We start from the raw sequence: 24,503 nt of genomic DNA on the forward strand, positions 1-24,503 counted from the left end.
ATGGGAAAGGGAAAAAGGAAGAAAAATAAAATAGATGGATTTAGAGAAAGGTTATTGTAGAGAAGGGAGGCACTAGTGGAGCTAATATAAAATGAATGTACTCTTCTAAGTATGAGGCAAAGCAATCTTCAGAGAATGAAGCGATTCCAATCCTGGGAAATGGGATAGTGAAAAATACTATGGGATTAAGCACTGTGGGAAATGTTATAGTGACTCAGTTAGGGAAGAGTACTCACTGAATAATGGAAAAGGGCCAGATAAGTTGAGCTGCAAGAAATTTCAGTGAATTTAATGGCTTTTTTCAATATTTCTCAAGTAGCACTGGGTAGCATGAAAGCAGAACCAAATTAAGTTGGTGGTGTGGTCTCCATGGGGAAATAAAATGTGGTAGAGTGTGTGCGTGTTTTACAATCAGCTTGCTTTTAACAAGATTGTTGGGGGTTACACCTGCAGTGGAAAAAGCACAGGGCGAGATCAACATCAGAAGGAAACACATTTATATTTCTGAATGCTCAAGCAGAAATAACAGATTTGAGCTGAGTAAATCTGTAGTGAATACAGACCAAGCGAAATGGAAAGTGGAGTTACTTCCTGGATGATCCGAGTCTTTAAAAAAGCACATTATTTGAGGAAATATATTTTTATTCTATCTTTCTATACTGACCTATGTGAAAATACTATGTTAATCAAAATAATAAAATAGTTCTTTATCCTTCTCTTATTAGCCATGTAGCAAAGCCTAACACTTGAAAAGTGACTTTAAAAATATTTGAAGAATTCAAGACCTAAGAGAAAGAATAAAGCAGAAAAAACAGCCAAAACTTCCTTACTATTTGTATATATTTACTTGAAAGACAAATGCAGGTTTTTTAAGTTTTAAAATGAGAGTTATTCTTTTGACTTTGAGAATAATGAATTTATTAAAATTACATATGTAAAGTATGAACCTTAACCAAGCATGTAAGCAAAATAAATGGTATGGGTCATAAATGAGACATTCATGTCACATTGTCATAAGATTTCTTCTGTAAGGAAAAATTAAAAGAAAACAGGCAGACACAGAGGCTAGAAGACATGCATAAAATAACTTACAGGGATGTGGGAGAAAATTAATACCATAACAAGGCTAAGATGTCCTGTATTGTATTTTCCAAAGCCTGCCCCATGCTCTATATTTGCGGTTGAACTGCAGTTGAACTTGCAACATACTCCATATTCTTAAGTTTCGAGAATTTTACTCTTAAAGCAATGCTCCAGGGAAGTGCAAGCGACCCAGACATACAGCTGAAGAGAAAAATCCATCCCCATGGGTCTGAATGGAGATAAGAGACCCTCTTACTGTTCATTAATTTCACAACTGTCAGTCTGAAATTTCAGAGAAAGCTGAAAAATCAACTTGTGGTTACTGCCGCTGCCCTATTTGCTAAGGTTTTACTCTCCAACCTCCTTATGTTTTCAGATGGAAGTCCATGTGTGGGGGATTAAGAAGAGATGAAGAAAAGACCAAATTATAGGTGGAAAGAGTAGAAGGCCCCTTCTTGGCTAGTGTGCTACTGTGACTGGCATAGCTGAGCGAGGTAAGGGTGTGGGAAGGTGTGCCCAGGGGGCTTGTATACATGGGTACTGCCAGGGCCAGCCAATTCTACGAAGTGTCATGAAAGGGGGAGTGTGGTAAAGAGGAAGCCAAGCTGTCTAAATTTTCTGCAAAGCAAAGGATTAGATTAACAGTTTTCCTGTCAACATCTCAGATCGTATTTTGGGGATAAGGCACTATTTTTTTTAACAGCAGGGTAAAAAGATACTTTAAAAAGTTAATCTCTGAATCGATCTGAATTGATGAATCTGATGTGAACTGTTTTAGGGGGGGCAACTACTGATAAATGCCCCTACACAGCAAGTTTATTAGGGCTCATTGCATTTTGTTCTTGTTGTTTAAGTGTCCTGGGAAAGTCTATTTAGGTTGGATGTAGCCAGAAGCAATGAACACTTCAGGGGAAGTTTTCATATGTGTATATTTCTTTCAACTAACTTTCATATGTTTTTAATCATTTTGCTGGCCACTATTGGAATTATTATTCTATTTTCCATGCAGCATTTTTTTTCTCTTTAGTTAATGTCTTTTCTCTGTCAGGAATGCCTCATGTTCCATCTTTTAAGCCAAGACTATGCAATGCAAAGGGAAGTGGACATTTAATAGCTTTCCTCCTAATCAGTGTAGATGACCTGTCATCCATCCACTTGTTTTTAGTTTGCAATATCACCATTGAGTCAAAAAGGAAAGAATAAGGATCTAGAAAAGAGAGTGGTTTAGTGGATAACCTTGAGAGGTGTTGATAGAAGAGGAATGGACATAGTTTCAGAAAACCTAGACTAGAATACCTATTTCAAATAATTTCAAATAGCTTTCAGTGACCTCCCTAAGTGTTCAGGCAGGAAGAAAACCACAGTGAACCACACAACTAAATAGCTAATAGAGCTTATAAAAGGACATATAATTACTGGTCAGAAGGAAAAAATAGTCCTAACATTAAATACTATTGCATGAACCTTAATGAAAGAGATATTAAAAACTAAAGTGGAAGTTATTATTGAGGCTTTCCAGGTGGCACAGTGGTAAAGAGTCCACCTGCCAATGCAGGAGATGCGAGCGATGCTGGTTTGATCCCTGGGTTGGGAAGATCCCTTGGGGTAGGAAATGGCAACCCACTCTAGTATTCTCGCCTGGGAAATTCCATGGACAGAGGAGCCTGGCGGGCTACAGTCCGGGGTCGCAAAGAGTTGGACACGACTGAGCACACAGCACACACACAAATTTATTACTAGCAGTTTTACAGAGGATCAGAAACACGCTATACTCGGTCATTTCTTATATTAATCGCACAATAAATACTAAGTAGTAATAAGTGAAATTATAGTTGTGTGGTGTTATTTATAGGAAAGTTTGGAGAACGTTCTCCAACAATGTAACTTTGGGGAGATATGTTGTGAAATATCAATTAGTAACATATATGGAGCCATTGCTGCTGCTGCTGCTGCTAAGTTGCTTCAGTTGTGTCCGACTCTGTGCAACCCCATAGATGGCAGCCCACCAGGATCCCCCGTCCCTGGGATTCTCCAGGCAAGAACACTGGAGTGGGTTGCCTTTCCTTCTCCAATGCATGGAAGTGAAAAGTGAAAGTGAAGTCGCTCAGTCGTGTCCGACTCTCAGCAACCCCATAGACTGCAGCCTACCAGGCTCCTCCATCCATGGGACTTTCCAGGCATTAGCCCCTTTGAAAATCTAATGGTGGAATGGCCATCTCCCCAGAAATTGTACATGCATGGAGAACAATGGATATGACTTAGAATGACTGGTGGACTCCCTAGAGCCCATCCATTAGTCCCATGAAGGGAACTGTTGGGCCTTTAGTCAGAGCCAAACTTTTCCTTTCAAATAGATGCTCCTTTGTGCAAGGCATCATTTGGCACCATTTAAATGCCTCAAAGCCTTTGACTGTGTGGATCACAATAAACTGTGGAAAATTCTGAAAGAGATGGGAATACCAGACCACCTGATCTGCCTATTGAGAAATTTGTATGCAGGTCAGGAAGCAACAGTTACAACTGGACATGGAACAACAGACTGGTTCCAAATAGGAAAAGGAGTTCGTCAAGGCTGTATATTGTCACCCTGTTTATTTAACTTCTATGCAGAGTACATCATGAGAAACGCTGGACTGGAAGAAACACAAGCTGGAATCAAGATTGCTAGGAGAAATATCAATAACCTCAGATATGCAGATGACACCACCCTTATGGCAGAAAGTGAAGAGGAACTCAAAAGCCTCTTGATGAAAGTGAAAGTGGAGAGTGAAAAAGTTGGCTTAAAGCTCAACATTCAGAAAACAATGATCATGGCATCTGGTCCCATCACTTCATGGGAAATAGATGGGGAAACAGTGGAAACAGTATCAGACTTTATTTTTCTGGGGTCCAAAATCACTGCAGATGGTGACTGCAGCCATGAAATTAAAAGACGCTTACTCCTTGGAAGGAAAGTTATGACCAACCTAGATAGCATATTCAAAAGCAGAGACATTACTTTGCCAACAAAGGTCCGTCTAGTCAAGGCTATGGTTTTTCCTGTGGTCATGTATGGATGTGAGAGTTGGACTGTGAAGAAGGCTGAGCGCCAAAGAATTGATGCTTTTGAACTGTAGTGTTGGAGAAGACTCTTGAGAGTCCCTTGGACTGCAAGGAGATCCAACCAGTCCATTCTGAAGGAGATCAGCCCTGGGATTTCTTTGGAAGGAATGATGCTAAAGCTGAAACTCCAGTACTTTGGCCACCTGATGCGAAGAGTTGACTCATTGGAAAAGACGCTGATGCTGGGAGGGATTGGGGGCAGGAGGAGAAGGGGACGACAGAGGATGAGATGGCTGGATGGCATCACTGACTCGATGGACGTGAGTCTGAGTGAACTCCGGGAGTTGATGATGGACAGGGAGGCCTGTTGTGCTGCGATTCATGGGGTCACAAAGAGTCGGACACGACTGAGCGACTGATTTGATCTGATCTGAAATGCCTCAAAAAGTACTGAGTGGAAGCCTTCAAGAACTTGTGAAATATACCACCTCTGGCTTTAGGAAGATCTTAAGTTCTGCTTTGTATAAAACAGTCCCTACTGTATCTGTTGTCTTGACTAATATTAATAGTGTCCTCTTTTACTCTCTGAAATGTCCCTGTTTGGTCAATAAACTACACAGACACTTTTGAAAAACATCAATTCATAAAATATAAGCAATCAAGAGATGAAACCAAAACAGCAAAAATAAACTTAGAAATATTGAAACTGTGAAACCATATTGAGAAATATGAATTTATAAGACTTGCAATGAATCCATTTAAACACAGAACTAAGGTAAAATGACTACAGAAACTATGGTTAGAAAAGAGAATAGAAAAGCAACATGTCTTGACAAAAATACCTTACAAAAATTGATGACGGAGGGAAGGGTGAAAGGATGCTAATGATACTAAATTCTCCAACTTTCATGGCAAACAGTCAATTAAATCAGTGTAACATTAAAATATGGAGTGAAAACTTAAATTCTTTAATAATTTATCTTTGTTTTTTAACGTTGGTGGGTCCTTTAAAAACTAACACTCTTTTAGTGAAGAAATATTTTTCTGAATTTCAGCAATGAACTTCAGCCAAATGAAGTTTCATTTGGCTCCTATTGTCGAATTCAAATAAAATTAAATATATTATCTTCATCAATAATAACTTTGATAAGATGACCTCACTTCAATGAAAATATGCATGTCAATATGTTATTTACATAGATGTTTGGAACAATATTCACTAAGGTCAACCTAAATTGTGGGTAATTTTTATGCTAATTTTATACTTTTATAACAGCTTGAATTTTTATAATGAACTTGTGTCATTTTTATAAGAATAATAAAGCAATAAAAAATATCAACTTCAGAGTCAAAACTTAGGCTGAGATTAGGTAATAAAATCAGTTCTAAAAGGAAAAATCAAGTGGAGTCCAAATTACTTTCTGAAACGACTGATGATGATGATATTTAAGGTGTTGTATATAATACAGTTTGGTAATAGAACCAATTAGTAATTGGCATTAAAATTAACATTAGGAATGAATTCAGCTTTGCATAGAATAAAATCAATATACAATACAAAATGAAAATATTGACTATCTTAAATTACATTATCCCAATAATGCTATCTTATTTTGTCAATTGTTTATCATTGAATGTATTAGCTAAATGCTTGCCTGATGCAACTTAACTGAAATCCTAGAATTCAGCTACAAAGGCCTGGAAAAATAATCTGAACACAGGATTTAGCACAAGTCTGTTTCCACCATAACATAAGATAGCTCTTCCTGATAGTTTTATTTTATTCAGACTTGTTTCCCTGGCTTGCTTGCAGTCACCAAAAAATGAATTCACAAATAACTGGATGAGACTTGTAAGGTATGAAGCATCTTGTGTTGAAAAGTGACAGCTAAAAAGTTGGTTTGGGGGATGCATGGACTGAACCATTCCTTGGGGCCTATGTTGCCGACTGTGGCTGGACTGAGAAATCATTGTCTAACATTCAGCCTCCCAAATGCTTCCCCACCCTGTGCCTCTAAAAGGTCACAGGTATAATTATCTACCTGTTACCAGGGAACAAAGTAAGCCTCCCACGTTTGCACATGGGAAGGCTGCAGTTAGCTGGATTTATTTGCTGTCACTGAAGTATCTGGCTTGCTGGTTTTGGAGAGGCTATTTTAGTGGGGCTAGGCCAAAGCAGCCATATTGAAATGTAAAAGATGTCTTTATTACCAAATATGTATGTAAATAAAAGGCCTGGCTCTTTCCCCCAAGTAACATGTTTCATACATTACTTAGAAACAAACACTACTGCAACTTGAATGGCCCTTTTTTTCCCTTTTAGGTTGTATGATAACATCCCTGTAACAACACAGCCTCATGCCGTGTTCATTTGTGGACACTGATTAACCTGAGTCAAAAAGAGATCAGGGAAACCAGAAGTGTGGGAACGTCCTGAAAAGGAAACAGTCCTTGTGCCCCGAACCACCACTTTGAGTCAAATAGGAAAAAGTGCCCCACCTGAAGACACTTTCAAACCATCTTAGTTGTGATCATTAATCTGTAATGATGCAAATCACGAGATATAATATTTTAAAATGGTGACCATGGGAAAGCATACAGGACAATCCTTGCCTTCCTGTGTCAGGACATGGCCTAGAATCGGCCCTGTCTGTTGGTGGTCATGAGCACAGTATGGTCATTTCTGCACACATCTGGGTTGAATCACAGACATTTCAATTTCATGAAAGCCAATAAAGCAATTGTTCTAAATATCGATATTGAAGTTGCACTGTGAGCAGAAAGAAACCAGAGACCTCTGCTGAAAACATGGATGAGACTCAGTCAGCAGATGAGACTGACTAACTGGAAATGCACTGGGAGGAAAGGGCCACTTAGGAGGTGGTTCCACCACTCAGGAGTGGTTCCACCACTCAGGAGGTGGTTCAAGTGTAGCCCAGATGCTGCTGTTCAGGAAGAACACTCCGATTACAGGCCATGTGCCAGGCACCGTGCTAGGGACAGAAGCAGAACTAGCCCTAACGGTGGGGATGATTGTACTTAAATTCACCACCTTTATTTGGGAAATATTTTTAGTTTTTTTCCTAAGCTCTTTGCCTGAGGCAGTAAGTCAGGTTGACAGACCCCTAAGTGGGGTGTACAGAGCCCATTCCCCTTGAAATTAGTCAAGAAACAAGGGAAGAAAGGGACTTGCCATGTGGAGTAAGCCTTCTTGACCTCTCTGCCCATTGATGTGTTTGAACTCACACTGATTAGTTCTGGTGATTGTTTTCCAGATGGGAAACTGTTCTAGGATCCTGGACTTTTTTGTGGTCCTTAAAAATTTTAGAAGCTTTGGCTCCCAGATATCTGACCCACAAGAAAGGCCTCACTGTTCTGGAGTCTCCCACAGGTGATCCAGATGGTGTTTGGCAGCTGGCATGAGTTACCCTCAGCCCTGGCATGAAGCCTGTGCGCCTGGTCCCTGTGTTCGACTACTACACAACTCTGTGGGTCATATCATGGGTCCTTCGTGACCAGGCTATCCTCTTTACAGCATCTTACCCAGGCTACACCATAGAACTACCTCCTCTCTGCTTCATATTCTGGATTTCAGACTGCAAACTGATGGACTCAGCACAATTTCAGCCAATGGACATTCATGTTTTATTTGACTGGCATGATGCTCTTAGAAGTTTCAAATGTGAATATCCTTAGGTGGGACTTACTCTTACGGATACTGTACTCTCCACCACTTCCTATGGCCCTACATGCAGCTGCCAAACTCTGAAAGTATATGAGCTTGTGACTGAGCAGCCTATTTTTCCCACTCTCTCTTCAACTTTGTTGTGTTCAGTCACTCAGTCGTGTCCAACTCTTTGCAAACCCATGGACTGCAGCACACCAGGCTTCCCTGTCCTTTACCATTTCCGGAGTTTGCTCAAACTCATGTCCATTGAGTTGGTGATGCCATCCAACCATCTCAGCCTCTGTCGCCCCCTTCTCCTCCTGCCCTCAATCTTTCCCAGCATCAGAGTCTTTTCCAATAAGTCGGCTCTTTGCATCAGGTGGCCAAAGTATTGGAACTTCAGCTTCAGCATCAGTCCTTTCAGTGAATACTCAGGGTGCCCCACTTATCTCCTCAACAAAAGGTATTTGCCTTATATTTAATTTCTAAGAAATGAGCTAAACTTAGTTAATTTGCATGAATGTGCCAGTGGCTAGACATGGTTTGCTCCGTATCTAGGGGATCTTTGCATTTTAGCTGGGATTTCCTATGGAATCAGTGCTTTGAGTCAAAGGAATGAACCTCTGGCTCTGGAATTTAAGAAGTAGGGCAGGCACTTTAGAAAACAAGTAGGCAGCAATATATTAGTGATTGTCACACTGCAATGTCCCTGCTCTCTTTGATTATAAGCACTTAGGCAATTTGAACAGAGCTTGACAGGAGGCTAGAAACCTATCCATAGGCAAAAGAAGCCCCTCTGTGAAGGGAGGAGAGTCCAAGAGCACAAGAGCACCCAGTAACTGTGCACAACCCTCAAGTCATTTACTTGCTGGAGGATTTTTCACAGTGTTCCTCTTTCTGCTTGACAAAATGAACATAAAGAATTTGGGCCATAGCTTCTGTTTTAGATTTTCCACACTCCTTATCCCTTCTATTAGGCCAAATAATTGAAATGTTTGTGGTGAGTGCAGAAGACATATCATAGCATGCAGTAAGGTCAGATGGGGAAATAAGAGGGAAAGTTTTTCTTCCCTATACTTGAGGAAAAAAGAGCAAAACCTCTTAGAAATTCTTGTGTCAGACATGGAGAACAGAAGTATGGATGAGGGGTTGGGATGGATTGGGAGACTGAGACCGGCATATATGCATACTATGTATAAAATAGATAACTGAGGACGGATTGTACAGCACGAGGACCTCTGCTCAGTGTTCTGTGGTGAACTAAAGGGGAAGGAAAACCAAGGAAGAGGGGATGTATGTATACATATAGCTGATTCACTTTGCTGTATAGCAGAAATTAACACAATATTGTAAAGCAACTATGCTTGTTGAGGGCTCAGTCGCTCAGTAGTGTCTGACTCTCTGCGGCCCCATGCACCGTAGCCAGTCAAGCTCCTCTGTCCACGGGATTCTCCAGTCAAGAATACCTCCCGGGGATTGCCCCATCCCAGGGATAGAATCCGCAACTCTCATGTCTCCTGCATTGGCAGGTGGATTCTTTACCACTAGTGCCACTGGGAAAGCAACCATACTCCAATATAAAATAGAAAGAAATCCTTGTATATATTCCAATATCAAAAATGTCCGACCAAGAGGCAGCTAACAATTACGAGGCACTTTCTAAGTGCCAGTCCCTGCAGTAAGCACTTAAGATGCTTTATCTTAATAGTTCTCACAATAATCCTCTGGATAAAATGCAGTATTCCCATTTTACAAACCAGGAGACTGAGGTACTGAGCTGTTAGTAAATGGTAGAGTTGCTTTTCACCCAGACATTAGGTCTTCAGGCTGCCTGCACTGCCACTGCGAAGCAAATAGGGACGTACTGACATGTGGTTGTTTGTCAGACATGATCCCGGGTTCTTTGCAGGTATTCTCATGTTTAACTCTGACTGTGTGGATCACAATAAACTGGACAATTCTTAAAGAGATGGGAATACCAGACTACCTGATCTGCCTCTTGAGAAATCTATATGCAGGTCAGGAAGCAACATTTAGAACTGAACATGGAACAACAGACTGGTTCCAAATGGGAAAAGGAGTTCGTCAAGGCTGTATACTGTCACCCTGCTTATTTAACTTCTATGCAGAGTACATCGTGAGAAATGCTGGGCTGGAAGAAGCACAAGCTGGAATCAAGATTTCTGGGAGAAATCTCAATAACCTCAGATATGCAGATGACACCACCCTTATGGCAGAAAGGGAAGAAGAACTAAAAAGCCTCTTGATGAAAGTGAAAGAGGAGAGTGAAAAAGTTGGCTTAAAGCTCAACATTCAGAAAACTAAGATCATGGGATCTGGTCCCATCACTTCATGGGAAACAGATGGGGAAACAGTGGAAACAGTGGCTGACTTTATTTTTCTGGGCTCCAAAATCACTGCAGATGGTGACTGCAGCCATGAAAATAAAAGACGCTTACTCCTTGGAAGGAAAGTTATGATCAACCTAGACAGCATATTAAAAAGCAGAGACATTAATTTGCCAACAAAGGTCCATCTAGTCAAGGCTATGGTTTTTCCAGTAGTCATGTATGGATGTGAGAGTTGGACTGTGAAGAAAGCTTAGCACAGAAGAATTGATGTGTTGAACTGTGGTGTTGAAAAAGACTCTTGAGAGTCCCTTGGACTGCAAGGAGATCCAACCAGTCCATCCTAAAGGAGATGAGTCCTGAGTGTTCATTGGAAGGACTGATGTTGAAGCTGAAATTCCAATACTTTGGCCACCTGATTCAAAGAGCTGACTCGTTGGAAAAAACTCTGATGCTGGGAAAGATTGAAGGCAGGAGGAGAAGGGGACGACAGGATGAGATGGTTGGATGGCATCACTGACTCAATGGACATGGGTTTGGGTGGAGTCTGGGAGTTGGTGATGAACAGGGAGGCCTGGCGTGCTGCGGTTTATGGGGTCACAAAGAGTCGGACATGACCGAGCGACTGAACTGAATCTCTTGCTGTGAGGAACTGAGGTAGGGAGAAATCATTTGTTCAGAGAGATGTGATTTCACTGTGCATTTGTCATCTGATTCCAGATCTGTTTGATTTCAGCAGCTTCTAGAAACATGAAGGGGAAGGTCATCTGTGGTCAGCTGACTATCATGCTCTGCATTATGGGTTCACAGAGTCAGCCATTGTATGGGATTTGAGAGAAATCCACAAAATTCCTACTTCTGTTCTCTGGACTACCTCAAAAATTCATTCCTTTGGATTAAACTGCTTTGTCCCAGATCCTCTTTCAAAACGCAAATAGTCCTATGAGAGTTTTCTATGAAGGATTTTATCATATTTCCCCAACCCCCTTCCAACAATATCAAGGGATGGGGGTTGTGACGGGCAGAAGGGGATGCTGAAAGTGATGAAAGGGAAAGGAGATCCAGGTGACCCAAAGCCGTTCCCAAAGTCAGAACTTTGCCTGTGGCCATTTAAAACAATTTCAAGCAAACTGACTGAGCTTGAAAGTGTATAATCAAGTTTCCATTCCCCCCAGGCATGTCCTACATATGCAGAAAAAGTATCAATAGCATTTTACTATATAGGAGTAACTGTGTAGTTCAGTCTCAAACCTCAACAATTGCAGTTTGATTGTCTCAAAACCACTGGTATTTCACGTTTACTTCTAGTGTTTTCAAACAATTCTACCCAAATGTCACATCTGGAAGGATCGTTGTTTGAAATTAAATTGTTTTTGGAAATCACTGGATGCCACGTAAAGGAATTTTCCAATCCAGCCTGTCTATTGGCCAACTATTAAAGACTCTGCTACATGTGATCTGGGGATTTGTTTTGCTCCTTTTAACAATAAGAAAGACTTGGCCATTCACTTGGAAATGCTGTTAACATTAGAGGATTTTCATGTACCTGATTTTTAAAAACAAACTATTGGTATTTTGAATATATGCTTGGCATTTTAGTTATTTACTTGCTAGTCCTGAGATAACAAAGGCTGAAAAACAGAAGTCAAAGAATGAAATCCAAATGAAAGTGTCTGTTTATGAAAGGAATACAGTTTCTTAGCTAAGGTTTTTCCTTTTCTTTTTTCTTTTCACATTTGAGATGAAAGTTTTTGTTTTTTCTGATCCCTTGGAAAGCTATTGGTTGGAAAGTGAGGTGTTTTTGGTATGGATTCAACCTCTTGGCAAATTCTGGTAAGAACAACTTTCCCTGAATAAAATGGGTGTGGCCCTGGTGTGTGTTCCTTTGCTCTTCAGTTTGGCTCCAGGCCTGACCTTCATATTCAGATAGCTTCCGGGTCACGGGTAAAATGAAGCAATGGGGGAAGACAGGAAAAACCTAATAATTGTGGCAGGCACTCAGTTTTTCCAGCTTCTAGAGAGAAAAAAAAAAAGGACAACAGGGGCACTATGTGACCTGGAACATGGGAGCAGGGCCTGCTTTGATACAGCTTGTATACTAGAGGGCCCCCAGCTCTGGGAAAGGCCCAGGAAAGAAGTTTTCCAATGAAAAGAAGAAAAATTTCATCTTGGATATAAGACAGAAAGGATTCTATCCTTAAGAAACAATTTTGTTATTTGTTTGTCATCTTCTCCTTTCTTATCAGAGTTTTTGGTTCCCATTTTTCCCTTTCCTCTCTCTTCCCTCAACCTCTGATTTCCTGAAGCTTTAGTTTGGGACAAGTGATCTCTCTGTTTTTACCTTCTCTGCTTAAACAAAGGTAGATGTGAAAGCTGCTTAGGGACTTTTAATGACAGGATCATGGCATCAGAGTTGATGCTTGGAGTAGGATTATTGGAAATTTGTTGAGACCCTTCTTTAATTTGCAGGACCTCTTTTTCCCTATAGGGCTTCCCTGGTAGCTTAGTGGTAAAGAATCTGCCTGCCAATGCAAGAGACACAGGTTTGATACCTATGTTGGGAAGATGCTCTGGAGAAGGAGATGGCAACCCACTCCAGTAACTCTTGCCTGGGAAATCCCATGGACAGAAGAGCATGGCAGGCTATAGTCCATGAAGTCACAAAAGAGTCAGACATGACTTAGTGACTAAACAATAAAGCTTCTCTGCCTATAAGACCCTCAGAGAGGTAAAGATGTGAAAAAGGCAATGGAATGTAAGAAGGAGATGAGTTACAGAATAAAAAGGGAAAGTAAAAGAATTAGCCTTATGTCAAATTCTGTCAATGATCTCGCTCTTCATAAAGTTGCATTTGTCCTCACATCTAGCAGTGAGGGCCTGTTCATAGGACAATTGCCTCCATTTCAATGGGACTTTTTCAAGGTTGTGTCACACTGTTTTTGGTGGAGTTCTAAGAATTTGGGGAGAGATTTTAATTGTTGACCTTGGAATGTGGATTTCTAAGAACTATGTATATCTGTTCAGTCATTACGTAAAGGTTTCCTAAGCATCTATCACTAGAAAATGTGGATGTGTGTGTTTGGGACTGGAAGAAGGGAGATGAGGGTAACATGGAGAGGAGGCTTAGGAAGGCACATGAAATTGTTTAAGCTAGATAAATTCCTTGAGAGTACAGCATATGGTAGTTCTGTTCATTTTAGGCTTTAAATAATATTTGAACTTGTAATACGTATCCTCTCCTTTCACAGAGGTTACAATCGGTATTTTTATTTTCAGAGAAGCAGAAAGATACATACTGGAGCAGAAAGGTGCCTACTGGAGCACCAAGGCAGGACCATCTATTGTTGCGTTCATCTTTGGGCTCTGAGAGAGGTAGCTATATCTATTATGGTCTCTCTATGGATATATGATATATAATTATAATTTGAGGCTTACTTTTAGAAATGAATATGTTTGGCAGAAACCAAAACAATTCTGTAAAGCAGTTATCCTTCAATTAAAAAATAAATATAATAAAAAATAAAATTAAATTTAAAAAATGAATATGTTAAGAGTATAATTTGTATAGGTGAGTATTGTTTTCCAATTTCTATGTCAGGAAGCTATATATCAACTTTCATTGATGATGCTGTTGCTCTAAAATGTGTAACTCTCACCCTCAACACATATTTCACACACGCTATATACACACGTAAGAGTCCTTTGGTTTGGCTTCAAGAGCCATTAGTGCAGAAGAGAATGGTCTTGTTACCTTAAAGTTGTGCTTAGTTCACCTGAGAGCCGTGGGATCCTAGAATGCTGCCCTGATACGCAGGCATGGTTGGCACCAAGAAAAGATGAGGAAATGGCATGTGGAGCTGGTTATTAGTGGCCCAGCTGGCAGCATCATCAAGGGGTGGTTTGTGAGGTTGAGCCTAGTTTTCATGACATCAGCACTGATGAGTCTGAGTAGGTGAACTAGGGTCACTGAAGATGAATATATGAGTAGGAACCACCAGAAGGATCACACTGAACTTTTTCCTACCACTTCCAAAGAGTTCCAAGTCATTCTTGTGTTTAGGAACCAGAGGCAAATGGTTCTAGGAGCCTTAGTCTTGATTTCAGAAACTTAGTTTAACCGAAGGCATGAACAGACAAAGGACTAAGATGACCCTTAAGATTCACTTTTCTCTCTCTCTTTATACATCTCTCCTCCTCATCTGATAGTCCTCATAAGCCTACTGGGTATTTCACTGAGAAAATATAAGCTAACAGACTGTAGCTTTGCATTCATTTGCATTCAACCTCCTCCTGAAATAGAGAAACATCCCCTGGTACTAAACCCCTCCACTTCACAGCATGGAACCCCAGTCCTGGTTCCCTTTGCTCCTTCAGGTTTTACATTTGCTCTTATCACTTCTCCTGCTTTTTTTTTAACCTTCCTCTCTCTACTGGCTCCTCATCCAAAATAATCAAATAAAGTCTACAAGCTCCCATCTTTTAACGGAGCCTCTCTTAACCGAAAATCTCTATTTCTAGCCTACCTATTATTTCTCTCCCGATCTCTAAGCCAAATTTCTCAAAACATGTCCAATATCACCCATACACTCTGCAGCCCCCATCATGACTCTGAATGTGTTCTCTCCAAGTTTGTCAAACTAAATCCACATGGCCAAATCAAATAGATTTTCTGGCATTCACCTCGTTCCATCCTTCATCCTACCTCTGAATTGCGTACTGTTCCCCACACCCTTATTCTCCACATTTTCTCCTGTCACAGTGCTCAGGGCACCATACTCTCAAGTCATTTATCCAGCATTTCCAGTCAGTCATTCTCCAGCTTCTTCTTCTCTAACCCCTAAATACTGTGATGCTTCAGGGTCAGTCCTGGGTTGATTTTTCGAGTCCTACACTCATTCTGATGACTTTAAATATATATTAACCATGCACAAATATATTTCCCAGCCCAATTCCTCTTTTGAGATTCAAACTTATATATTTAGCCTGACTTATCTAACTAGATGTCTCACAAGCATTTTTTTGCCAGTCTTATAGAAATTTTATTTTCTATTTGGGAAGAAAAGAATAAAGTCTTATAGTTACAAATGACCATAACCAAGAATGATTTTCAATGAATGATATAGTATAAATAGATCTCCATCTGCTTGCACTGTCTTAAGATATTATCTTGGCTCAAATCTTCCTCTGTCAATGTCTGTTGTGTTTAATAACTTAAGACATATACAGTCATCACAAATAAAACTGTCCTTCTACTGCTCACTGGTTACACATATGTTCTGTGCTTACCCAATCCCACCCACTGTAGAAATTTCACCATTCTTTAAGATCTATTTAAAATGTCTCTCACAAGTGTTGTGAACTCAGTTATGTCCAGAATGGAACAATTGGTCTTCATCCACAACAGCCTGTTTCTTAAGTTTTTCCCATCTTAGAAAGTGATAGAACTGGTACAGTTGCTCAGTTTAGAAATCTGGGAGTCATCCTCAACCCTCTTCCTTACTCTTCCACACCCTTCCACATCCCAACTATTACCAGGTTCTGCCCACTGTCCCTTTTTTTCTATCTCTGATACCAACACCCTAGGCTAGGCTTTCATCCACTTTCACCTGGATTCCTGCAACAGCCAAATAACGGGTGTCCCTATGTCCACTGGGCAGCTGTGCTGTTTCCACAGCTTTATCATGTGTACCTGCCCCTTCCTTCATTCGATTCTAACTACTTGTGGACTTTTTAGTTCCATTTTAAGATCTTTCTTACCTCAAGGCCTTCGCACAGAATGTCTCCTCCTTCTGCCCTTCTCTTCCCCCAACATCCTCTTGGCTAATGTTTTCACACCTTCCATGTCTCAGCTGAAATGTCACTTCCTCCCAGAGGTTTTCTCTAACCAAGAACCTGAATGTCCACCTCCCACCATTAGACACTGTCACATTACAACTTGAAATTTTATATTTATTTTTATTTACTTCACGTCATTTCTTCCATATGGCTAAAAACCACAAGATCAAGAACTGTGTCTTTTTAATGATTCTACATTTAGTACTTAGTGCAAAGTAAGTGAAGTCATTTAGTCATGTCCAATTCTTTGCGACCCAATGGACTGTAGCCCACCAGGCTCCACTGTCCAGGATTTTCCAGGCAAGAGTACTGGAGTGGGTTGCCATTTCTTTCTCCAGGGGATCTTCCCGACCCAGGGATCAAACCCAGATCTCTCACATTGCAGGCAGATGCTTTACCATCTGAGCCACTATGGAAGCTCAAGAATGCCTAACTAGAATGATCTGTTGAATGAACAAACTTTGGTCCTCTTAACCCTGCTTAACTAACACTCATAAGCCTGGCAGCATAGCCCTACCCTTTTTGTATAACACATATGCTTCTCTCTTTAGCAACATAAAAAGGTGTGGGTCTCTGGAGTTAGACACATCTGGCTCTGACACCCACAACTGAACCCACTGTGTGACTCTGGGTTAGGTGCTTAACCTCAGTTTTTCCACTTGGAAAGTAGGGAGATAGTATCTGTCTTATAGTAATATTATGAAGATTAAAATGAGGACATGGACATAAAGCACTGGCCATAGATGCATTCAGTACAGGTTATCTCCCTGTATTGCATGCCTCCTAATAAGCTCCAAACACTTTTTACCTGGGTTGGGAAGTTGGCACCCACTCCTGTGTTCTTGCCTGGAAAATTCCATGGACAGAGGAACCTGGTGGGCTACCGTCCACGGGGTCACCAAGAGTTGGACACTACTGAGCGACTAAGCACAGAGCACAAGCACTTTTTACCACACACACACCTTAACAGTGTTTCACGACGTGAGCCCATTCACTCTGCCCTTCTGAGTCTTTCTGAGTCTCTGATTGTGACCTTCTAACTAGGAGGTTTGCTTTTGGAGAATGAGATACTTAGCAATGGAACAGCACTGATGATATTAAACCAAATACATAATGGTAGTCCTAAATAAATGGAATTTGTATTACAAGGGCACATTCTCAAATATATTTGGAGGTAACACAAAGAGAAAGGCAGTAAATAATATTTTTGAGTGTAGAAGGCATTACTCTAAAAGAAAACACCAGATGGCAGCACCAGATGCTAGAGATGTGCCTTATGGGATTGTAGCTCAGAACTCTAGGATGCTGCTGCTGCTGCTGTTGCTAAGTCACTTCAGTTGTGTCCAACTGTGCGACTCCATAGATGGCAGCCCACCAGGCTCCCCCATCCCTGGGATTCTCTAGGCAAGAATACTGGAGTGGGTTGCCATTTCCTTCTCCAATGCATGAAAGTGAAAAGTGAAAGTCAAGTATAGCTTAAAACTACATTCAGAGAGACAAACCTTTGTTAAAAAAAGAAAAAGACAGATCTCCCTGAAGAAAAATAATGCCTATTTTATAACATAGTATCAGATTTTTAGAAATAGTGTTTCACATGTTATCATCAAAATACTAAGAAAATAACCCCAAGCATTATGTAATTAATAAAAGATAGTTAAACAAAGCGTTCTTTCTGGGTTGTAGTTATACTTAATTAACTGTCAATCTGTGTTTCAGTTAGCCAGAAAGGCCTTAAGTCAAAGACTGAAATACTATCAGCTTATGGAAAAGGGCAAACTTTTTCCCAAATATTAAAGGCAAATATTAAAATGTGTTCACTCATATTAAAATAAGGGTCAATAGTGACCTCCATTCTTGCACTTCCAGCATCACTTAGGACACTGCTTGCTAAAATAGAAATCAAAGGATCACATTAAGCTCCAAATTAAACTTTAAACTGATAATCTCTAGTTTCCCACATTATGCATCAAATTTCATCTGCAAGTAACATGACTTTTAAAATCTTGCTAAACTGGATATTGCTTGCTCAGGCTTTCCTTCTTCTAGAGGGAAAAGGGGGAGTGCGGTGCTGCTCTGAAATCACATAACAGTAGAACAAACCCTTTTAAATAAAAATCCGCTTTGTGGATGTCATTCTTCTTTCATACTGCTTGGGGTCTTTCACAATGTCACTGTGAAATCAGAGAGAGTGAATTCAGTCTTAGATTTTGGATGACAAGCAATGGGACAAGTTCAAACCCATCCCGTGGTGAGCGGCAAAGCAGAGCTGGTGCAGAATGCCCATTGATGACTTGGGTTGGGGGGATTGTCTTAGGGATCTCGGCATTGTTTCTTTGTTTAGATTTGACTGAAGGGTAACAGGAGCATTTGTCATCAGAGAACGGAGCCAGTCTATGCAGGAGGAACACTCTGAGCGGAGGGTAACTCACTCTGCCAGCGACACAGTCATTGTTGCCCAACTGCAGTGAACTGTTTCCAAGTTCTGTGGTCATAATTCTGAAAATGTTTTTCTCACCTGAGTTCGCTTCGAGATTGAGCCCCCTGAAAACACTGGGCAAGGTCGCTGATTCTAACATGAGTTCAGATCAAGGATTCTAGGGGGAAATTGTTCTAACTGGCATAAGGGAAAAGGAAGCAAACATCTGAACTGAAAAAACCGTGCGTGTGTCTCACAGTCAGCCAAAAGTCGGCTGCCACAGGCAGACAGAATTCTGAAATCCAATAATGCACAGGGCGTTTTCTTTATGGAAATGAACGATTCACTGCACTATCTAAATCTTACATAATACAAAGAAAAGAAAAACAGCAATAGACAGAGTCTAATAACAACTGCAACAGAAAACTACGTTCCCCAGGAGAGGCTTTCTGCCGAAAGCGCAACGCAGTGGCAAATGTCTTTTCAAGGGAAGGAATAAAGTCTGTTGGTTCAAGAGGTCTTATTCCTCTTGGAAGCCTAGGAGTTTTCTCCATTTTAATGAACCCTAGCTTGCTCCAGATCTGGCAGCTGAAGGGACCCTAGGTTGGATGACCTTACCATGCCCTCCACTAAAGCCTGTGTGGTCCCCAAACAGGCCAAGGCACATCTGACGGTGGTGGGTGCCAGTTCCTCACTGACACGTGCCTTTTCAGGTCAGGAGCAGAGTTGGCTGTGCTCTGACATAGCTGTCGTGTCCTCTTGATGCCTTTGTTTTGACGGACTCCCTCTGATCTAAACGTGAAAGTCACTGACAGCCATCACTGGCCTCCTGTCCTGACAGTCTCCTCTCCAGATGACTCAGTGAGTCAGGAGGTGTCCTCCTGTGAAGCCGGAGGCCCCGGCCAGCCTCTTTTAGCAGTTGTGACTGAGAACATGCTATGCTCAGCCTGCTGGCTCCACTCTTGGAAGCACAAAGTCTGGGTTACAACAACAAGCATGAGCATTCTGACCACACTCTTCCCTATCTCAAGTTCTGTACTGAGAACATTTAAAGAAAATGCATACAATCAGGAAACAGTGCTGAATGTCAGAACACTAACGGGAGTTCTTGATTTGTGGCTCTAAGACATGGATTCTTTTGCTTGCTGAATCCAGACCCCACACGTTTTGGAAGAAAAGCAACAGCCAAAAGATGAGAAAAACAGTTCATGTTTATGAGACCAGCCTGAAGCCCATGCCACACTTACGAGTTTGGGTTTTCATTCGGCAAAGAAACTAGCTGTTCTTTCTTCAAGTTCATCGGAAAATATGCCCATTAGTCTGACTCTTCGGCTTTAGGATCATTGTTTTGGAATCTCTAAGCCAGCAAGTGAAAGATCATTTCATTTTAAACACGGAAGTTTGGAAAAAGTACCTGACTTTTGCCCAAGTAATGCAATAAAAAAATAAAAAAGTAATGAAGAACAACTGGATTAAAAATAAAAGATGTCTTCCCACCCCCCAGTCAGTCTGGTTTAACTGTTTACATTAGCTTGGGTTACCTTGCTTCTGCTGCTGCTAAGTCGCTCCATTCGTGTCCGACTCTGTGTGACCCCAGAGATGGCAGCCCATGAGGCCCACCCCCCCTCCCCCGTCCCTGGGATTCTCCAGGCAAGAACACTGGAGTGAGTTGCCATTTCCTTCTCCAATGCATGAAAGTGAAAAGTGAAAGTGAAGTTGCTCAGTCGTGTCTGACTCTTCACGACCCCATGGACTGCAGCCTTCCAGGCTCCTCCATCCATGGGATTTTCCAGGCAAGAGTGCTGGAGTGGGGTGCCATTGCCTTCTCCGTTGGGTTACCTTAGTTTCCTGAAAATAGTTCACTTAAAGAACCTCTACAGGTGGGGCGTTTCAAGCAGCAAGTCATAGAGAAAAGACCTTGACCTCCTCCTATCTCTCATGATTTGATGTTCTGTAAAGTGTGACACGTGGCAGGACAACCACTATCCTGGCTTCACGGCAGAATGAAGCACATGGACCACACTTTATCTTGCAGGTAGCCACCCTCATAAGCAACCTTCCCCAATCCTGGTTGATGATGAAATTTCAGGTCAAGACCCAGTGACACTTCACTATATAGGCTGGGGACCCCTAGGGTCATGCTTATTTACAACTGCCCAAATCAGGGGTCACAGCCTGGTGTCTGACCCAAACATGGGGTACAGAGCAGCAGCAGGAACTGAGTATTTCCCAGATCCATGAACACACCTAGGTGACTCTTGGTCTGTGTGGGAGTTAATTCCCCATATACTATAGCCATGTAAGCATTAAAAGAAACCATGCTGCACTTTAGAGCATGTTTAGTTCTACAAGTGCTCCAGTGTTTAATTACTGCTAAAGTCATTTGGGGTTTTTGACACAGATTCTATTTTAGTACGATAAACTCAGCATAACCCAGTGTTGCCAAAAGTGAATTCCTAAGGTAGATTACTAAAATAAACCAGTAATAAATATTGGCTGTTGGAATGGGAATTATATCTCTGTAATGTAGACACAGCATTACTGACTCATTTTCAAATAACAATCTCTCCCAAGGATTATTGGTATGAGGGATTCAGAGAAGAAAGAAGTCCATCTCTCTTTTAGGCAGCAGAATGAAAGAGGACCAGGGACCCACTGGGCAAGGATGTTTTTATATCTGCTGTGCCAATGGAGATATAGCCCCAGAGTCCAAGAGGGGGTCAACTTAGGTTTCACTGAGGCAGAAATGGGCATTGAAAGAACACCATCCTAGGGGATGAGGCAGCTGATTCTGGGGGCATTTTTCTCTCATTCCCCTGGAGGTAGAATGCATCCCCAGGCTACCCAATGCATATCATGTGGCACAAATTACCTTATCAGTCACAGGGGGTGCTGCCATGTTCCTCTGAGGCTTGGGATTAGTGGACTCTTTCAGGCCACCTCTACTCCCTAATGTCAAATCCTGAACTTTTGGCCCACTAGGTTGAGCTTTACAACTTCTCTGGTGTACTGGAAGGCGGTCGGGGGCAAAGGTCTGACTACAGTTTGGGCAGGACACGAGCTGGCCTTGACGTGACCCTGCACATTTGGGCTGTCCAGTGAGAACGGGCTGAGGCTTCTGTGGGAGTGGCTGGCGGAACTCCCTGGGGAGTCGGTCATTCTCTACTTTCCACTTTTCCAGGCATTTGGGCTCATGGATAGGAAGGGACAGGGTACCAAATTCCCTCCCACAGATGTAGCAGATGACAGTCCTTGGTCGCGTTGTGATGCCACTGGAAACTTTCTTGAGACCGGCAAGATCATCAGATCTGTCCAGGCTTGGTGCCCTGGGCCCCTCAACCTTCTGCTTGCAGCTTCTCTGATGAACAAGAAGCCGGTCTGGCAAGAATGTGCGGCCACAGGTCTCACAGGGCAGCAGCTGAGCCTGGGAACTCTGGAAGGCGGCCTCATTCGCTGCCTGAAGACTGTAGGACCCACTTCCGCTGAAAGGAGGTGGTTTGGAAGGTTCTGGCCTCCTCAGGTGCTTGGGCAACTTGCTGTTTTCAACACGCCACTTCTCCAGGCACTGGGGTTCGTGAATGCCAAGGGATTGGGACCCAAATTCTCGGCCACAGATATAGCATACCCGGAACCCGGGCCTGCGGGATGGGATCACGGGGGGCCTGGGCTGACTTCCAGACATAATCCTCCTACTGGACTGCTTTGAGAGAATTACAGTTCCAGGTCTGTTTTTCCGAGGGTTCGTCTTTATTTTTTCACCCCGATTGTCACGCTCTATTTCTGGCAAGAAGCTAGAATGGGACTCACCAAATAGAACAGCTTGGTTTATAAGAAAGGTGGGCTCTTTGGAATGGTGGAAAGACTGTTGCAATGTGGAAACCCTTTTCTCCTCTTCTCTTTCCATTAACAAAGAAGGCTTTCTCTAAGGCTTGCTCTGATTTCAGGCCAGACGCATTTTGGGCTTCTGCTTAGAGTGAAGGTTAGTCAGGTTGGCTGTCTTGGGGTTCCACATCGTAGCCAGTACCTTAGACCCAAAGACTGTGACTCAGAGCTTCATTGCAGGGTAGCAGTCTGGAATGCTGGAAAGTCCCCATGAAACCTCAGATGCCTCCAAGATCTGCAGGGGAAATATAAATCAACAAGTTATTGCATACACACACATTCACACACACACATTCACGTGCGCACACACACATATTTTAAGTTGATAAAGAGCAGTGATTTTTTTGACTGAGCATCCTCTTTGGCTATCATAATAACTACACATAGGATTTGTTCAGTAAATGTTGGAATAAATATGAAAAACATTTCTGTTATGAACAGCACTGTTACCGTATCAAACGTTCGATACTGCAAAGGAAGATGGACAATTATTGCACATCTCGACACATATGGTATGAACCAAGAGGCATGGTGGTGAGATCATGCAGGAGAGAACCGAGGCTTCTGAAAACTAGATTAATGAAACTGCGGATCAAGTACAAAAGACGTTCCATTACCTTAGGGATTCTTTTTAGTGCCATGGATCCCTTTGTCAGTTCTTTGAAGCCTATGGACCTCTTCCCAGAATAATAATTTTAAAAGAAAAATATAAAATTCTTACTAGTACAAGTGAAATGAATTTTATTGAAATAATTTATCAAATATTTTTAGTTGTGATTTCTCTTTTACTTGAGCTATAGTCACAGGCCAGACTTTTTGAGTGTCCATGAGTCTAAGATTAAGAACCAGCAGAAGTAATTAAAGCTTGAACAGGAAGATTATCAGGAAGCCTTCAGAGTGAGTTAAACTTCTTGTAACCTACCAGGTATCCACTCTTCTTTATTATGGGACTGGAGTATTAATAAATTATGGCTGTAATTGTCAAGCCAAGAATGCAACCTTGGGCTCTATTCTTCCTGGTGGTCTATCTGTACACCTTCCCTAGGATGAAGATGCTCAGACTTCAGTTGATGTTCCTTTAATAGATGTTGTATTCATGTTCTTGTTTTATACAGATATATCTTCTTATAGACATCAATCTACTTGTCAAACTATCTTTTTTTAAAATAAACACATGGCCAGCAATTTTCCTAAACTAGAAGAAAGGGCTGATAAGATCTCATTACAGTCAGAAGCCAAAGGAGTTTTTACCTTGGGGAAAGGCATGAGTCAGTTTTATCCCGGTCTACAACCCAGCTCAAGAAAGATTATCTTCAAAAGTCTTAGGACCTTCTTCATTTCCTGAAGGATGACCTCACTCTGGATTAGGGGTTCTTTAGCATTGGCTCCCATTCACAGAGGGAGCGGCACCTGATCTGAAGCTAGACCCAACAGCCCACGGCAGGCACTTGAGTTCAAGCGCACCAAGGACAGCTGTGCTGGTTGTATCAGAACACTGTTCAGGCACTGCGGTTGACAAGGGACAAAAAGCTGTGAGATCTGCACTCAGTTCCTGCATTTTGGTGCCAAGAGAAGTGTGAATCTTTGCAATTAAGGCCATCAAATCAGCTCTGGCACAGAAAAGGAAGTTATTCTTCATTTTGACAGATCCTAAGACAGTGATATTAACACATGTGACATAAGAATGTGCTGGCCCCAAACAGAATGACCAACACAGAAAATGAGGCTTGGAGAAACAAAATTTATCACTTGATCATCACCATCCAAAAGAGAAAGTGGCTCTAGAGAACACAAAGAATCCAGTAAAATTATTTCATTAGATTTTAAACAGCACATGGGTAAAATAATCCCCCAAACCATTCTGCTTTGTTGGTTCTGATTTATTATTAATCAAGGACTTCCTGTTTTAGTTTCCCATTTTCCTTGATACCAAGAAGTTGCAGATAGCAAAAGTATTTAAGGAGACCAATAGGAAAAATTACTGCAATCAAATAAACTAAACTTGTGAAACTTCCCTAAACTTGCTTACAATCTTCCCTCTTCACCACGCTGCTCCCCGCAGATGAGAATTCTGAGAAAGCCCCATGACTTGCCCCAATAATTCGTCCATCTCTTTTATGTTAAAGATAACTAATATTTATTTAATGCTAACTATGCATCAGCCATTGTACTAATTTTTATGTACATAATTATAGTTAATTCTCAAATGATTATCAGACAGGTATTATTA

At 41.5% G+C, this 24,503-nt stretch overlaps 1 protein-coding gene across 4 annotated transcripts in view; it reads right to left on the reverse strand.

Moving 5' to 3' along the window:
- The window catches only part of ZNF475 (zinc finger protein 475), a 65,777-nt gene that overhangs the window by 6,968 nt on the left and 34,306 nt on the right, over positions 1–24,503 (reverse strand). The window contains exons 1-2 of one of the 4 annotated variants that reach the window (XM_061422970.1): positions 13,892–14,029; positions 237–447 (exon numbers count right to left, since the gene is read on the reverse strand). Coding sequence is in view for 2 of the 4 variants with exons in the window: in XM_061422968.1 (XP_061278952.1) it covers positions 21,246–22,295 (1,050 nt within the window). In the remaining 2 variants the exon portion in view is untranslated. Of the gene's footprint in view, positions 1–236; positions 448–13,891; positions 14,030–20,729; positions 22,509–24,503 lie in introns of those variants that run through there. The other 3 variants (XM_061422967.1, XM_061422969.1, XM_061422968.1) reach the window with 3 other exon arrangements.

The sequence above is a fragment of the Bos javanicus genome, chromosome 7 (assembly GCF_032452875.1).
Source record: "Bos javanicus breed banteng chromosome 7, ARS-OSU_banteng_1.0, whole genome shotgun sequence".
NCBI classification, from domain to species: domain Eukaryota; kingdom Metazoa; phylum Chordata; class Mammalia; order Artiodactyla; family Bovidae; genus Bos; species Bos javanicus.